The sequence below is a fragment of the Esox lucius genome, chromosome 11 (genome assembly GCF_011004845.1).
Source record: "Esox lucius isolate fEsoLuc1 chromosome 11, fEsoLuc1.pri, whole genome shotgun sequence".
NCBI lineage: Eukaryota > Metazoa > Chordata > Actinopteri > Esociformes > Esocidae > Esox > Esox lucius.
The window spans coordinates 36,806,592-36,825,023 of record NC_047579.1 but is presented as its reverse complement, the minus strand read 5'-3'; the positions used below and the strand labels follow the sequence as shown (position 1 = coordinate 36,825,023).

Genomic DNA, 18,432 nt, shown 5'->3' with positions numbered 1-18,432 from the left:
GGTCCTCCCCCTTATCACAGTATCACCGGAAACCCCTGTCTTAGCCCCAAGGTTATTTGCTGGTATATTCATGTGCCAGAGGAGTAGGTTCAGTATTCTTCTCCATTGAAAATCCTTGTAAATGTTTCCCTGTCTCCTGTTCCATTTAAACTTAGGAGGACATGAGGCCTTGGCCCACAGCTCTGGAGTACCAGGCTCTAAAGACTTGTTGCTGCCCTGGTCCAAGGTCCTCCTGGTTGTGTTGCAGATCAAGACAAAAACTGTCGATTCCATCTGGCACTCTGCTGACCCCCCACCCGGGTTGTCCCTGTCCTTGCCCATCTGGTCATGCTACTGACTAGGATTAGGTTTTATAGACTCTGGATATGAAGCCTCATTGAAGCCGCAATAATTAATTACTATAATTTGTACTCTTAAAATGTTCACCCGGCACAGCCAGAAGAGGACTGGTCACCCCTCCGAGGGTGGTTCCTTTCTAGGTTTCTTCCTCCATTTCGACCCCTTTTAGGGAGTGTTTTCTAGCCACTGTGCTTCAACACTGTTGTTGTTTGCTCCTTGGGGTTTTAGGCTGGGTGTTTTGTAAAAACACTTTGTGACAACTGCTGATGTAACAAGGGCTTTACAAGTATATTTGATTGTTTGATTAGACAAACCACCCACACAAAGCTCATGTTATTTCCTACACTGTGTTCCCAGAACGCCTGTAGCACCTTGTTTGTTATGGTATGATTAATAATGCAGATGAATTGTTATTGATTAATAATTGAATTACAGTTACCCCCTCCTAATCTGAGATTACCACTCTCCCACCTCCACCTGTAGAGCTGACACCACCCGTAGAGCTGACACCACCCGTAGAGCTGACACCACTCGAAGAGCTGACACCACCCGTAGAGCTGACACCACCCGTAGAGCTGACACCACCCGTAGAGCTGACACCACCCGTAGAGCTGACACCACCCGTAGAGCTGACACCACTCGAAGAGCTGACACGGGGGATGTACGGCATGCCCCACTACTTCACAGTCACTGGGCCTGCAAATACCATCCATTTAGTTCAGTGTGGTTTGGTGTAAATTGTTTATCCTAAATACCCTGTAGGTAATGTTCCATACTTCCTCACATTCAGCATATTCAGAGATGGAACATGTCAAGTAAATTCTCAAACCGTCCGCTGAATATTGTTCACATTTCTCAAGTCAAGAATTGACATGTTGTTTGTGTGAGTATTCAACTGCCTGAGATGTGGAAGCTCCCAGTTTACATGGATAAAAGACCGTTCCCTAATGAGGGCACCCTTCCTTTACCATTGGCCTCCACCAGTGAGCCTATCATTGGTCCAACTGTGATCTGAAGGTAAATCTGATTCTTCTGCTGACATTAGAGATAAGGTAATACAAATGATCATTGTAAACATCATGTAGGGCATTTGTTATTTGTTTCTGGCTCAACCCAGTTATCTTGTAGGTGCTCTCAATTATAAAGATCATATGTGAGGAAAATGTGGTCAACTAGCTCTATGTTCTACACTGATTGCGTCTCAGGAAGCTTTGCTTGTAAGTTTCTATATGTTTTAACTAAAGTACATTTCTTTACCTTTGACTTAGTTTCCTTTTCGTTAAGAATTTCTATTCTACGCTAATGGGAAAACATTAGCTTGTTACGTGGCTGTATGTGATTCTGTAACTATGTTTGAAATGGTCATTTCAACTTTAGAAAATATTTGTGTGTATTTTGAGCCACTATATGAGCATGCTTTATACTTTGTGGTCATATTAGTGAACGTAACTTGTGAGGGTGCGAGTTAGTGTTTGCATAAAAGAGAGGCGAAAAGGAAAAAGAAACAAAACAAACGATGGCAGTCTCTTAATCTTAATTTATCTTTTGAAAAGATAATAATTTATCTTTGGAATGCCAAAACATTCACAGTAAGGAATGCATTGAAGTATGATAACAGTATAACCCAAATTATTCTGATCTTGAATGTGATGCTAACCATTTTCTGGAGTTATAAACATAGATCAAAACCCCATTTCACTGCAACAGAAACATAAACCTAGATTAAAATCCTATTTCACTGCAGCAGAAACATAAACCTTGATTAAAACTCTAATTCACTGCAGCAGAAACATAAAGCTAAATTAAAACCCTATTTCACTGCAGCAGAAACATAAACCTAGATTAAAACCCGATTTCACTGCAGCAGAAACATAAAACTAGATTAATTTAACTGCATCAGAGACATACAATTCCACAACAAAAATAGCCAGGTATTCACTGAGGTCGGTTTTTCAAGGGACGACAGCAGTGTATTCAGGTGGCAGGTTGCACTGTTGAAATCCTCTAGCGGTACTCTCTCCCTCAGGTTCCTTTGGGTAGTTCACAGTCTGTAGAGAAACATAGAACATGTATGACTTTGGACTATGACCACGTCACAATTGACACACTATTGATTATGCAGATTAGGATTGTGCACTGCTTTTAACCAGAATCGGCACCATATCGCCTACGTAATAAACTGGTCAAAATAAGTGCACTATATAGTGAATAGGGTGCCATTTGCATTAAACAGGACACTAACTTTGGTACACAGTATATTAACTGATTTATGAGTTGGGTGTTTTCACTATATACAGTTTCAGATGGTGACGAATAATTTGTTTAAACAAATGTTTGAAGTCAGTAATGATTTTACCAGCACACTGGTAAGATATTTGTCTTTATATTGAGCAACCTGCAGGGGTGTGAAAAGTACAAAGTAAAAGTACTCAACTGGGTTTGGCTGTGTTCACCACTTTTGGGAAGTATCTAATTAAGATCTAAATAACCAGGTAAAGGGAGTTCAAAACTAACTAGGGATCAATTAAATAAAAAGGGAGAGTGTAAATTATCAATTAAGGACACTGATGAGTTATGAACTCTGTTTACATGGTCATTTAACCCTTCTTTAGGAACTTCCCAAAACTGGTGAACACAGCCGAGCCCTTCTACTTTGTACTTTTTACACCCCTGGCAACCTGCATTATTTCAGTTGTCACCCGTCCAATTCAACCACCAAATACGTCATACCTCATAGTTGTTTTGCAGAGGGAAAGGTTCATAACTTGAAGTCATTAAGCTGTCGCGAGGTACCGGAATGTGATTCCCAACTATGAAGACTGGCTATAAGACAGACATGTCTAATTTAAGACAATTTCATTTATTTGCTTTAAAAATGTACAGGGTCAATTGATTTAAGAAAAACTGGTTTATATTAAATTCAGATAGATTTTTTTGTGTCTGTGAAGTCCTCATACAGTGTCAGAATACACTGCTGTCGTCTCCACGGACTCACCTCAGGGTCTGAACCCTCGCAGACGGCTCTGCAGGCAAACCCTGAGACACAGAGGGACACTACGAACTCCAGTAGTGAGAAAACAGCCAAAACACCAGACACTCCCTGGGACCTGGTCTACAGACAGGGAGGAACAACGAACAGCAGTGAAATGAAAGTTGCTGTCACGCGCTTCAAGAGTAAAAGTCAAAATGACTACAATTTCCCTATTGCATAATCTGAATCGCCTACATTCACTGAGTACATTTACAGATACTGGAATGTTTTTTAGTGTTTTTTTCTTGTCAACATACATTTATGTACAATAGGTCAAGTGATGAGTATATAAGACGAAGCGACATGAGTATATCCTATACATTCATTTAGAGTAATATACAGTTGGTGTACACATTTACAGATTTATAGTGGCATCTAGATATAGGGAGATGTACAGAGTTTAGAACAGTTAAGAGTCTTTTTATAAATATCACTGTGCTGTTCGTCTGTACATGCCAGGTGACAGATTTACAAGGGCCATAGAACCCATTCTATGTTGCAGTGATCTCAAAATTACATTTTTAAGCCAAACTTTAACCCTCACATTCACAATGTCACATGCTGGCTACATATGTTACAACACCGATAACAAACAAATTAAACAGCACTTAATGAGTATGTATTATTAATAAAAGAAAATCCCCAAACCAAGAGAGAGACTAAGAAAATAATATGAACTTGTCAGGTACCCAATACATTTCACATGAAGTGTAGTCTGCGTTGTAACAATGGAACATGATCCCTCCAGCATCTAGTGAATGAATGACCAGGCCAGACCGTGACAGCAGCAACAACGTTCATTCCCAGGGAGCCTTTCACCTGATTGACAGACAGAGGGCAAAAATGTGACATTAAAGAGGCCATTGGTTGATAAGGTCAGATATAATTATCTGTGTTGTCATTCACTGTATAATTGTATTCATGTCTTTAAAAGATCAATACACGACTTATGCCAATTGCCTCCCAGCACTGCTTGTTTTTTTGTTTTTACGAAACAAGCTGGACAATAAAGAAGATTACATTTCTTGAATTTCTAGAATCCCAAACTTTTTTGGGGAATCAAAAGAGTTGATACTAACCAGACATTGGTTCAAGTGGTTGTCAGCAGCAACAGTGAGAGAGCCAGCAATGACAAACTGAGAAGGAACAAGGAAGAGATTGTTTGTCCATACTTGACATACCTTCCTGTTGACAATAGTTCAAACAATTGTTTTTAATGAAATCTGTGTAGTTACAACCTGAATATTAAGTGCATATGTGTACCTGAATACATACATAGATACAAGTTATTAGTTAGGACAAGTCATCAGGCAATGCATAATATAGTCTAAAATAAAATTTAAATAAGAGAGAAAATGCATAACTGTGAAATGATTCGTAACTGTGACATGGGTTAATATATGAGGATGCTTTGTTTTATCCAAATGGACAGGAAATTAAATTTCTCACTTACAATGATAGATCCCCAGACAAATACTCCACTAAACACTCCGATACTATCTGAAAGAACTGACATCACGATTCCTAACAACAGCATAGTCAAACCAGTCATGATCTGTACGGTCTGTAGGAGAAAAACAAAGGAAATTATGTCTTCATATTCCTCCACTCCTGTTCATATTTGAATGTTTATTTCAATAGAATTCTCACCCCCAGAGCTGCTGGATGCCCCACACGGAATCTCTCCAGCACTGAGGAGAGCCTGGGTCCAAGAGAGTGAGGGGGAGAAGAGACCCCCTCCCTGTTCCCCATGGGGTACACATGGGTGACGACCAATACCCCGTTAGAGGTGGTTGTTACAGAGCCGGACATCTTCAGAGGAGGAAGGGGTGTTTGAAGCACAGTTGATCTGACAGGTGTACTGTTGAGCCTCACGCTTTATGTTCTTCCGGGATAATAATTTACCTGTTGACTTATGGATATGAAATGTGACACCCACAACTTAGACTTTAACCTCTCTCCACTGAATATTGTAGTTTTGTTTCCTTCTCCATAATAATGTATTCTTGTTATAGGCAATGGTTTTACCAAGGCTGGGACTGTTTGGAATAATTTCGTTGGTCAGCATTTGTTATATTTGTGTAATTTTCCAAGTTGGGATGCTGTGTAAAATGCATATAAAGACAGAATGCAAAGATGTCCAAATCATTTATCCTAATATTTAAATGAAAATTGTACAAAGACAACATATTGTCAGGGCTGAGGTGAAAATGAGGAGCAGGAGACGTGTAATCGTTTAGAAACACAATTTTGTTTAGTAAAAATGCGGAAGCACTGACTTGTGTTCACAAACAGTGAGACAATAACACACAAAGACAGGGGAAGCAGAGGGGAACATATATACTGGGGGGAATGATTAGAATGAGGACCAGGTGCGCTAAACAAGACAACAGGTGAAATTATATTTATATTATATTTATATTGTTGGGAAAAATACATGCCCATTTTGAATTTGATGACAGCATCACATTTAAAAAATAAATAAATTGGGACAAGGGCATGTTTACTACTGGGTTGCACCATCTCTTCTTTTACCAATACTCTGTAAGCATTTAAGAACTGAGGAGACAATTTGCTGTAGTTTTGAAAGTGAATATCTTTTCCCATTCTTGCTTGATATAGGATTTCAGCTGCTCAACAGTTCAGGGTCTCCTTTGTCATGGGCCAAATGTTTTCAATGGGTGACAGGTCTGGCCAGTTTAGCACCTGGACTCTTACTACAGAATAATACATGCAGAATTTGGCTAGACGCCTGTTTTTCTCAAATGGCTAGACGCCTGTTTTTCTCATAGATCAAACTGGTGGAATTAGCCATTGGTGAGGGATTTGGTTTCATTTATCATGACTGTGATTAGTTATTAGTTACTGAATGTGAGACTGTGATGGAAATTCCACCAAATAGAACTCTTTAAGTAGGTACAGAGGCAAAAGTCTCTTAGCACAATAAAGGTTTTATTAAACTTGCAAGGAGAGAGAAAACATAGCCACAGGGTTGCCAGTGAAATGTCTCTAAGGTGGAGCCCAGAATAACTTTTTTATAGGCAAGAAGGTGTGACCACATTTTACAAAACAGCTGACCTTTGAGAAAACATGTCTATCGGTCTCAGTCAGTCTAGGCTTGTTCCTTTGATTAGTTTAGCTCTGTATCAGCACATCTTGCATTTTCCTACTGTCTAAATACATGGACTCAGTACTTCACCATCAACACAATAGGTAGCTAACTATAACATTGAACTCTGAGTTAGCGCTCATTTAAGAAAAGGTAATTCTATTTTTCATATTATTATTCAGAAATTCATTCCCTGTCGCACTGGTGTGGAACCACTTTCTCACCAGTGAGTATTTGCAAAACGCTGTAATTGTTTTTTTACTGAAAAAATCCTACATAGTGCAGCTTTAGCTACAGTGGCAATGGGCAAAATGTATAACTTCATAATAAATTTAAAGAAATGTTATGTTTTGTATATCTTTTTCCACTGTACCAAAATCGTACTGAACCGTGTCTTAACATTTCCTGTACGTACCGAACCGTGACTTTAACGTACTGTTGCACCCCTAGCCTAGTAGCTAGTGATTGTTCACTCTCCTCTACAACAGTACAATTTATCAATACAACAGCATACTCCCCAAAACACATTTTCATCATTTATTTTTAGAATAACAACAGGTGTAGATTATATCAAAATAAGGTTATTTTTGGTCAAAGTTGTCTAAATGTAAACCTGTCTCATAGATTTGTTAGACAATGATCTAATATGACTTAAATTCTATCTAAATAAAGAAATTAAAATGAATTAAATAAAAATCCACTCTGTCTTCATCCATCCAACAGCAACAAAAGTCACAAAAAAGGCTGTACTATTTAGCCACATTTGTCAACTCTAGTTTATAGTAAATTAACGTCTACCAACGTTACAGATAGACCACCTGTGTCCTGCTGCACAATGTAACATATAGACCGACAACAACAAAGGACACCGCGGCTGAACCAAGGACTCGGGAGAGAGGGCAAGTGACTGGTGGATAGCTCCCCCCCCAATATATATATCTTTTGACAGTCGCTATGGGTGCAGCGACCTGATTTGTAGGTCGCAGGGAATGCCCGCGACTGGGGAATGCCCGCGACTGGGGAATGCAACGCCTTCCTGGCTCCAGCGCGGGACCCCTACAGAGGCTGAGTACGGAGAGGGCCGAGAACGAGCGGTCGTTCGGACAAGAGCACCACTGAGGTCCTGTTAATAAACAGGCCTCATTGTTGGAGTTACGACCCAGCCCTACACTCAAACTGACCCTCAGGAGAAACTGTCCTATCCCTCATAACAGTTGATTATACCTGGCTCAAGTCTGAGGGACTTTGAGGAAGCTGATATACCAACAGTACCCAGCAACAGCTAGCGGATGTTATCATGTTCTGGTCACCAAGGATTTACATTCTGTCTGCCCTAGAAATGCTACCTGACTTTAATTAGTTTCTACTATAGACACAAGTGAGTATTAGTTAGGCTTGGCCAGAACACTGAGTTAGATCCTTTTCTAGAATTCTTACTAATGTGTTAGTACAATGACATAGGTCTTGATTCCTTTAGTTTCAGAAACACAGGCATTTATTTTAGCTAAGTAACAAAATCCTCAGATAACCTTATAGGTAAATCAAGCAGAACACAGGAAATGTGTTTGAACAATAGTTCCACAAGGTTTATTCAACATTCCAATGAGAGGAGTCGCAGGTTATATAACAAAAACACAGATGTCACCCCAAACTTACCTAAAATCTCACATACAAAAATATATTAACATTTATCACAATGAAACAATGAAACGGACACATGACGGGAAAACAAATGAAAGTTGAATAGAAAAGCCAAACATGACCCTCCTGCCTCATATCCCCCTAAAAAGGCTATCATCCCTGTTCCTCCCTTGTCGACCCCTCACCCCGTGACGATGTTGAACGTTCCAAATTAAGTCTATTCGTCTATTTTTGTGTAGTCAAGGTGGTGTCTTTTGGTGATGTTTCTAGCAGCAGATACCTTGATAAACGTGCAGGTGTCTCCTCCAAGGCAGATTTATTTCAAACATCTTCTTGGCATATTAGGTACTGATAGCTACTAGCTCGATATTATTCCACACAATGGCATCTCTAGCAGACACGGTTCTAGACAGCTTTTATTGAGGGGCATTGGGAAATGTTGGGGGGTGGGATTTGTTTCTGTCCATTATATAGTATGTGATGCACAATATAGGGCTATTAGCAGCTTTCCACTAATTCCTTTAAGTATTCTCTACTGTGTATAACAAATCCTTATTTTATCTTTCATTCAGCCCACCCCCAGGAGGAAAATGTTTCAGTGATGCCTAGTTTCACACCTAAAACTGACATTTATATTTTCTGATAATTTAAAGAATTTAAAGTAATTTTAATAGTTTTTTAATCCACCTCCAACCTCTCTCAGTAGGACAATATTACTTGTAATGCCAATTTTACACTATCTTAAATATTTGAAATATATTTGATGTTAAAAATGTTTTTCAGAACCTTTTCAGTATTTCTACCTGCCACTACCCCACTTAGGAGAACATCTTATCTTTCTTTTAGTTATAAATTTAATTGAAACACAAGTAACCCCTTTACAAAGGCTCTACTGGATGTTGTATGAAGGTGGATAGTTTAGTTAGAGGCTGAACGCTTTCTTGAACTCTCCTTTAAATACATCCTTCAATCTTTCAGCCGTCTCTGCATTATCCATCAAAGTCTTCGCAATATCCTTCAAAGTCTCTGCATTATTCTTCAAAGTCTCTGCATTATCCTTCAAAGCAAAAAAACATTTGATTATTAGAAAAACAATCAAAGTCAAGGTATAAGTAACATTACCACAAATGATTTGCTTAATGCAATATTAATACTCCATTGAAATATGCATTAGAATAATTCATTAGAAAGTTTTTATTGTATTAAACTGTATTGGAAACATTTTTGTTTTACTTAAATGTTCAGACTTCAAAACATGAATGCCCTTCATTAAGGGCAAAGACTAATGTTCTGTCTTTCTTATTGTTTTTTCTTTGTGTGCATGTGAGAAGTGCATACATTTTGTGAACTCTGGGAGGTTAGAAGTCACGTGGGACAAAGTGAGATTAGGGGTCACGTGGGACTAAGTGAGGTTATGGGTCACGTGGGACAAAGTGAGATTAGGGGTCACGTGGGACTAAGTGAGGTTAGAGGTCACGTGGGACAAAGTGAGGTTATGGGTCACGTGGGACAAAGTGAGGTTATGGGTCACGTGGGACAAAGTGAGGTTATGGGTCACGTGGGACAAAGTGAGATTAGGGGTCACGTGGGACAAAGTGAGATTAGGGGTCACGTGGGACAAAGTGAGGTTATGGGTCACGTGGGACAAAGTGAGGTTATGGGTCACGTGGGACTAGGTGAGGTAAGACAGGAATGGGTGGAGGAGGTGAGGCCAGACAGGAATGGGTGGAGGAGGTGAGGCCAGATAGGAATGGGTGGAGGAGGTGAGGCCAGATAGGAATGGGTGGAGGAGGTGAGGCCAGATAGGAATGGGTGGAGGAGGTGAGGCAAGATAGGGTGGTCATATGTTCCAACTGCAAGGCAGCCCTCAGCAGTTTGGAGTCGTGTGTCTCCAAGCAGACAGGACATATTGTGTGACATTCTGCAGTGTCTTTTCAGGTTCAGATGTATGGGGATTGTTGTGATGTTTCTCTCTGTACCACCTGGAGGTGGAAGGCAATGAGGAGGAAGGTGGGCTTCAGCTTGATTACATAGGTTTACCAGTGACTATGAAAAAGTGAGAAAGGTAAGGTGGGGGCAGGAGGGGAGGAAATGGGACAAACGAGGCTCAATACCACCAGGACATTGTTAGGTAAACACGATACTGGGGAGATACTGATACATGTTATGTTTCAGTGCAAAATTATGAGAGGGAGAGGGGAGGACTGCTGGTACAGTTAGGGGAAAATGGGGCTGAAGGCATGAGTTTTGCCAAACAGTTAGGTATGTATCGTTTTTCAATTTGTCTTACGTTTCCTCTGGAAGGCTGGATTAATGGGGAGGATTTAGGCCTTCCCTATCTCTGGTCCACACTCCAGTCCAGTTGGTGGCATTAATGAACCTACAAGTATGGTTGCCAACTACCAAATTCACTCCACAGTAGAATAATTAGAATATACCAGAGCAGGTGTGGACAGTGTTGCCAGGTGGGGATGTTTCCTGCTCAATTGGGCAATTTTTAATGACAGTGTGTCGGCCCAAAATGGCCTTGGGGGGGTCCATTTACAGATATAAAAAATATCATTTGGAAGTTTTTTTTAGGAGTCCGCAGGTGAACAGAAACGTTCAATTTGCAGTGGTCGCTTAATTTTAACCCTTCTGTTAATCACTCAAAACCTTTCTTTTCAAATTTTTTGGAAAGGATAGAAAAAGGTGCCATGGTCTCTTAATTTTTTCCGGAGCTGTATTATAGATGATTATAACTTACTTTGTTGTAAAATGAAGAGACAAGGGAAAAGTTGCAAACCCCTCCTCTTTCACTGTGCAAGGGGTTGTGGTCTATGGCACCCAAAAAGCATGAATGGATGCATATACTTCAAAAATGCACCAGAAACAGTAGACCATCTGAGCACTTGTGCCTTACTATTTCCAGCTTACTTTGGTTTGGGACATGCACATTTTCTGGCATACTATGGCTAGTATGCGATTTGAGATTCAGCCAGTGTCATTCGGAATTGAGCAACATATGGTTTCTTCCAGGGAGGGGTTGAACTCCAATGAAGCTAGCCATCTTAATATAAAGAGGGCACTGCACGTTTTTGTCTTCAAATTATAATCTAATGGTATTAGTACTTTGTAAAATTTGTTTTTAATACATTCTATCTGCAGTATATCCTGGTCCTCTGGTAAGCAAGTGAAACAAACTACCAGTAGTACTTTCTTCAAGCAGTGGTACAGGAAGATGTCCTCAGCATTCAAGAAGGCCATGTTCTTTATGCAGGACAATGCTCCATCACATGTATCCAAGTACTTCACTGCTTGGCTAGCAATAATGACCTGGCCCCCTTCCTGAACTGACTTAAATCCTACTGAGAATTTGTGGACCCTTCTCGAATGTGAGATTTACAGTCAAGGAAGACAATACACCTCTTGGAATAGCATTTGGAAGGCTGTGGTTCCTGCTTCAGCGAAAGTTGATTGTGAACAGATCAAGAAACTGACAGACTGCATGGATGGAAGGCTCATGGCAGTTATTGAAAAGAAAGGTGGCTATTTTGGTCACTGAATATTTTTGAAAGGCTAATAATTGTGCACACTTATGTATTCCCCTGAGAAAGATCTAAACTAATTTTTCCTTTGTTAAACATTCAGGTTCAATTATATTTTGGATTGACTGAGAGCATTGTGTTTGTTCAACAATAAAATAAGTCTTGAGGAATACGATTTGCCTAATATTGTGCACGCAGTGTACTGTAGTAACACCAGTAGTAACACCAGTAGTAACACCAGTAGTAACACCAGTAGCAACACCTGTAGTAACACCAGTACTAAACTGGCCTGTCGCTGAGTTTTAACAGGTCTGCTCCTAGTCAGATGCAGCTGTAAGTGGTGTTGGAGGGCCATCAGGATTGTCCTGCATGAATCCAACTGTCCTTCAAAGTGTGCATCAGGTTTTAGCTCAAATTCCAGAAATGAAAGGGAGCAACATTTCAACCTCACCCTGTTGAAGGCGGCACAGTTGGTGAAGATGAGCAACACGTCGGCCACAAAGGCCTTCACCGTCTGGTACTGACTGTTCTGCAGCTTCGCCGCCACCTCATCCAGCCACATTGGAGTCTCTATCACGCTGGAATAGTTTCTCACCTGGCAGTGAAACACACAGATGGAAATACAGAACAGGTTAATTTTGACAGACATGCCCACACACACACCCACACACACACAACAAACACACAACACAAACACACACAATGTATATCCCTATTTGACTTCATTAGTGAGGCTAATCATGGATGACACTGATCAGGTTATGAGTCCATGTCCCATAGTAATGTCTCAACCGGCAGGTGGCCTGGAACCCACACACCAAACCTAGGAGGTAGTGGTTGACCTGAGTCTGAATAAAGGGTAATCGGTGGCTCAGGGAGAACCACGTGGCCCGGGCAGAAACACCTGGCTTTGGGAGAACCACCTGGCCCGGGGAGAACCAGCTGGTGTAAAACAGATCTGGGTTTTATATCTGTTTTGTTTTAATTTCTTCCCCTTTTTGGCTAATATTTTACGGGTCTCTGTACCATCCACCCTAGACTGCTAGAGCTACAGGGTTCGTAACACCATGTCACAAGACTTTCATTTTTCAAAATGGTGCCACAGTATTGTATGTTATTCAGTGCATTTGATAAATAAAAGACTAGGACTTCTTTCCCATTTCCATTAAGCCTTCGGTGAAACCTAAATCCCAGACAGTAATGAACCTTTCTGAGGACGTTATTGCTAGCTGGACTGTCTTAAAGTGAATGTGGAGTGATTCCTCTGCACACACATGCAGAAACTATAAGCATGCATAGAGGAAAGAGAGAGAGAAAAAGAAAGAGGGTGAAAATGAAAGAATGTGAAAGGGAGATGATGAGAGAGACAGAGGAATACAGAAAGTGTAAAAAGAGATAGGGTGGGAATGAGAGAGACAGAATTAACTAAACTTACTTTGATGCAAGGATTTTTCACAAAGATTTGGTCCTCGTCTGTGTGGTACAGACACAGCAGGAGGTACTGGCATTCCTGTCAGTCAACACACACCCAAAACAGGTTTACATTTCATTCAGTACAATTATTCACTGTTACATATATAATGGATGGACGATAGACAGAAAGTTTAAAGATGAATTGATTGGCATTTGGCCCGATGCTAGTAGTTAATAACTTTTCTCACCAGAAGACGGTCAGAGGTTCGGTAGTTCAGAACCTCCTGGTAAGTTTTCTTACTGGGCTGACGCCATGATCGACTGTTTCTCAGTATACAGAACGTGCACTCCCAGGGACGATCATTCCTGTATTGATACAAACACAAAGTGATGGTCAAACAATATCTAGTGTGGTGTGGGTGCACCGTCCTGAACATCAGCCTCGCGCCAACAGGTGTGGAAGGTCCCCCATTCCAGTCAGAATGACTAAATACTCTAAAAACCAATGTATCTAATAATTACAAAACAAAAGTGTTGTATTTTGATTTAAGTAGTTTAGAAAATGCTCTAATTCGAAAAAAGCTACAGGGATTTTATTTAATTAAAATACATTTTTCTGAAGGAATTTTGTATGAACCTAATGGAACCATTTAAATTTTGTTGTACTGACTGAATGTCACTTGAGGTGTTTTCTGAGGGACACAAAGTAAACATTTTGCAAAGTTCACTATGAAGTACACTCTAGACTAACACTCACCTAAAGGATTATTAGGAACACCATACTAATACTGTGTTTGACCCCCTTTCGCCTTCAGAACTGCCTTAATTCTACGTGGCATTGATTCAACAAGGTGCTGAAAGCATTCTTTAGAAATGTTGGCCCATATTGATAGGATAGCATCTTGCAGTTGATGGAGATTTGTAGGATGCACATCCAGGGCACGAAGCTCCCGTTCCACCACATCCCAAAGATGCTCTATTGGGTTGAGATCTGGTGACTGTTGGGGCCATTTCAGTACAGTGAACTCATTGTCATGTTCAAGAAACCAATTTGAAATGATTCGAGCTTTGTGACATGGTGCATTATCCTGCTGGAAGTAGCCATCAGAGGATGGGTACATGGTGGTCATAAAGGGATGGACATGGTCAGAAACAATGCTCAGGTAGGCCATGGCATTTAAACAATGCCCAATTGGCACTAAGGGGCCTAAAGTGTGCCAAGAAAACATCCCCTACACCATTACACCACCACCACCAGCCTGCACAGTGGTAACAAGGCACGATGGATCCATGTTCTCATTCTGTTCACGCCAAATTCTGACTCTACCATCTGAATGTCTCAACAGAAATCGAGACTCATCAGACCAGGCAACATTCTTCCAGTCTTCAACTGTCCAATTTTGGTGAGCTCATGCAAATTGTAGCCTCTTTTTCCTATTTGTAGTGGAGATGAGTGGTACCCGGTGGGGTCTTCTGCTGTTGTAGCCCATCCTCCTCAAGTTGTGCGTGTTCACAAATGCTTTGCTGCATACCTCGGTTGTAACGAGTGGTTATTTCAGTTAAAGTTGCTCTTCTATCAGCTTGAATCAGTCGGCCCATTCTCCTCTGACCTCTAGCATCAACAAGGCATTTTCGCCCACAGGACTGCCGCATACTGGATGTTCTTCCCTTTTCACACCATTCTTTGTAAACCCTAGAAATGGTTGTGCGTGAAAATCCCAGTAACTGAGCAGATTGTGAAATACTCAGACCGGCCCGTCTGGCACCAACAACCATGCCACGCTCAAAATTGCTTAAATCACCTTTCTTTCCCATTCTGACATTCAGTTTGGAGTTCAGGAGATTGTCTTGACCAGGACCACACCCCTAAATGCATTGAAGCAACTGCCATGTGATTGGTTGATTAGATAATTGCATTAATGAGAAATTGAACAGGTGTTCCTAATAATCCTTTAGGTGAGTGTATATCTCTTCCATGTTGTCTTGACCCACCTTAGTGCCATCATATATCTTACAAGGACTTAAGGGGACCACAAATGACAGGTATTTATAAAAATATATATTGGACTTCAAGACAGTGAATTACAATTTAAGAAATTACTCTTAAGTAATTAAAAGATGTGACCGAAACACAGCTTATCTTTATATATACACATGTTTGCAACAACACACACACACACACGATATGTAGATAAAACAAAACAAATGGACCACACCCAGTCTCTCATCAAGAACCCAGAAAGTATTTTTTTCAATCTTAAACAGAACCAACCCCAGCAATGCATCGTCTACATTAGGTAGGTGACATCCCTGATGGAAAGAGCGTGGACATTCATCACAGCAAATCAAGCTGCCTTGGAGCCTACAGATGAAGCAGTCATCATCGTTAACCTGTTCTTGCTGCCCAGACCGAGGAGAGAGGAAGGTCAGAATGGCTTGGTTAATTAAAAACCTCCCCTACAGCTCACTTTCTTTACAATTATCCTTTATAAAGAAACATCCTAGAATTTTATTTCAACTGAAGCATTTAATTGGATGTTTGCTAATGTTCCAGAGGGTCAGGGGGGAAACATACCAAGTCTTCGGCATTGGGATCGCACAAATTGCACTCGCACAAGACAGAGTGGATTATCAACACCTCATTCTGACAGGAGAAACCAACAAGGACATTACAATTTGTAAAACCTTTTCATGTAAAAATGGGAAAGAAATGTTATTAAAGGCTTTATCTTTATCTGCACCTCGATGAGGACACTGAGAGGATTCCCATCACACAGGATGTCTTTTTTCCAGGTGGTGTCTGCCATGACTGACCCCCCCCTCAAAAACTCCATTGGGGTCATCCAGCTCCGCTCTGTACGGATACTTTTCCCACGAGTCCCTGGGGAAACAGAAAAGGTATGGACCCAAGTGTCAATCCAATATAGACCTACTTCTGACAGGAGTGACATTGGGTCAGTGTCTCTAAACTCTAGTCCCTGAGGTCCCAAATACAGGACATGTATTTGTTTAAGCCCTGGATGAACTGACCTGATTCATCTCTTAGAGGGCTTGATGATTAGTGGACAAGTTACTAAGGTGTTATTGTACCTGGCTACAACAAGAACAGTGTCTTGCTGGGTTTACTAAAGGACTGGAGATGAAAAACAAATAACAAGTAAAGGAACCAGGAAAGCCTAGTTCAGCCGGCCCGCGATTACAAGGGATGTATGTTGTTGCCCTCACTGGATTCAAACCGGGGTCTCCCATGTGAGAGGCTGTGTCTTTAACCGCTACCCCACTAAGCTATACATATACCAAGTGTCTTGACATTAAATCATTTTGTCACACATTAACATAACGCCAAGTTTGAATATTTCGCTAGACACCATTAAGCATTGTGTTAAACTGACTAACGTTTCTTATTAAGTTTACCTCCACCACAAATAGTAACTATGAACTGTATGGCTTTTGCTACTTGCCGTTTTAACAGCATATTAGCCAGTAATAGGCTTACTAGTATCTACTAACCCACTACTTGGAATTGAGCCATTGCTAGCAAGACTGAAGTTGAACAATGCCAAATCAATATAATTTCATGGCACAACAACATTCACTTTTCTTTCAACATAGGTGACGATAACCTATTCATCAAGTGAACAGAATTTGTGTTGTGCTATTTCATTTCATGGCACAACAATGTTTGTTTTTCTTTCATTCATGAATGACATACCTATCAATATAGGTGACGATAACTTACTTTTTCATCAAGTGAAAAGACGAGAGAATTGTGGAAACCCATCCTCTTTTACTGCGCAAGGGGTTGTGATCTAGTGTATATTACCCCAAAAAGCATGCATGGATGTGTACTTTGAAAATCCATCAGAAATAGTAGCAATGTAACTACAATATACTACAATATAGCTTACTACAATATAGCTTATAATTTACATGCTACTCCTGGGCCAGATCATTCGCCGGCATTGGTCTTCAATTCCATTTTTACGCAGATGACACGCAGATCTACATCCACACCAATCCCAACTCTCAACTTCCTCCCCCATCTCAGATCAGCTGTCTTAAGACATAAAAAAATGGATGACACAAAATGTACTCAAACTCAACAGCAGTAAAACTGAGATCATGTTGGTGGCTCCCAAGGCTCTACTCAACAAAATTGGTGACTTTGTGTGTCGATCAACGGCTGCTCCATCTGCCCATCCTCCATGGTCAAAAACCTGGGTGTAGTTTTTGACTCTACCCTCTCTTTTGACCTCCACATGAAGTCTGTCACCAAATCAGCTTTCTTCCACCTACGTAACATCTCTCGGCTCCGCTCATCCCTCACGGACCCAGTTGCAGAGACCCTCATACATGCCTTCACAACATCACGTCTGGACTACTGTAATGGAGTCTGGTACGGAGTAACAGGCAAACCCTGGACAGGCTCCAGCATCTTTAAAACTCAGCTGCCAGAATTCTCACACACACCAAACCCAGGGAGCACATCACTCCAACACTGTACAATCTTCACTGGCTTCCAGTCAAGTTCTGCATCAATTACAAAATTCTGCTCCTCACTTACAAGGCCCTTCATGGCCTTGCCCCCTCATACCTGTCCAACCTCCTTTACATACACAACCCCTCTCGTAGGCTCCGTTCCTCTGATACTGAACTTCTCACCATTCCAAAGACTAGACTCTGTAACATGAGGGACCGGGCATTCAGTGTTGTTGCCCCTAAACTTTGGACCTCTCTCCCTATTGCCACCCACAATTCAGATTCCATCACCATCTTCAGAAATAGACTGAAAACAGACTTGTACATGCTGGCTTTTCCTTCTGTGTAGTTCACCCTGAGCCTTGTTTACTGTTCCTACTATTGTGTTTTTTGTTTTTTGTAGATGTACAGTGTCTTTGGGTCTCATCACCAGACTAGATGATCGTCGTGGGCATAATGGGGAAGTGCATACAAGCCAGCGTTATTGGAAAGAGGGCCGGTCTGTGAAATCAAATCACCTATTAGCTATCGTTGTTTGTGTTTTGTAACACCATCCCAGTTGTGTTAATATCAGCTCGCAGAAAAGTGTAAATCTTCTGTGTGGTAACGCAAATTCATCAAACCAAATCAAATTAGAAGTGTATTTTTGTAATTAGATGAAAAGATTCAAATACCTGATGCAAAGCGGTCCTTGTGTAGCATCCCACTGAGGACGCCACAGGTGACTTGGAAGACAGTCTTTCGCAAACCAACAACCTGACTCCCTCCTGGACTGGCCCCTCCTCCAGCAGAGGTTGATTGCTCTCCTCTTTCTCCTTCCTCCTTTTCATTTTCAACCTCCACTTCTTCATCGTCCTCTTCCTGATCACTCTCATATTCTGAATCTGACAAAT

At 40.9% G+C, this 18,432-nt stretch overlaps 1 protein-coding gene and 1 pseudogene across 10 annotated transcripts in view; both read right to left on the bottom strand.

Annotated features, from left to right (window-relative positions):
* Positions 1–2,291: 2,291 nt before the first annotated feature.
* On the bottom strand, positions 2,292–5,453 carry LOC114840319 (annotated as a pseudogene).
* Positions 5,454–8,020: 2,567 nt separating this feature from the next.
* Positions 8,021–18,432, bottom strand: part of LOC105010094 (sp110 nuclear body protein) — a 60,328-nt gene continuing 49,916 nt past the window's right edge. For 9 of the 10 annotated variants that reach the window (XM_029123262.2, XM_029123260.2, XM_029123261.2 and 6 more), the window contains 8 exons: positions 18,214–18,423; positions 15,802–15,941; positions 15,636–15,704; positions 15,333–15,460; positions 13,309–13,426; positions 13,083–13,157; positions 12,099–12,242; positions 8,021–9,177 (listed from right to left, as the gene is read on the bottom strand). In XM_029123262.2, coding sequence (XP_028979095.2) covers positions 9,043–9,177; positions 12,099–12,242; positions 13,083–13,157; positions 13,309–13,426; positions 15,333–15,460; positions 15,636–15,704; positions 15,802–15,941; positions 18,214–18,423 — 1,019 coding nt within the window. In that variant the 3' untranslated portion in view covers positions 8,021–9,042. The remainder of the gene's footprint in view (positions 9,178–12,098; positions 12,243–13,082; positions 13,158–13,308; positions 13,427–15,332; positions 15,461–15,635; positions 15,705–15,801; positions 15,942–18,213; positions 18,424–18,432) is intronic. The other variant, XM_029123263.2, reaches the window with a different exon arrangement.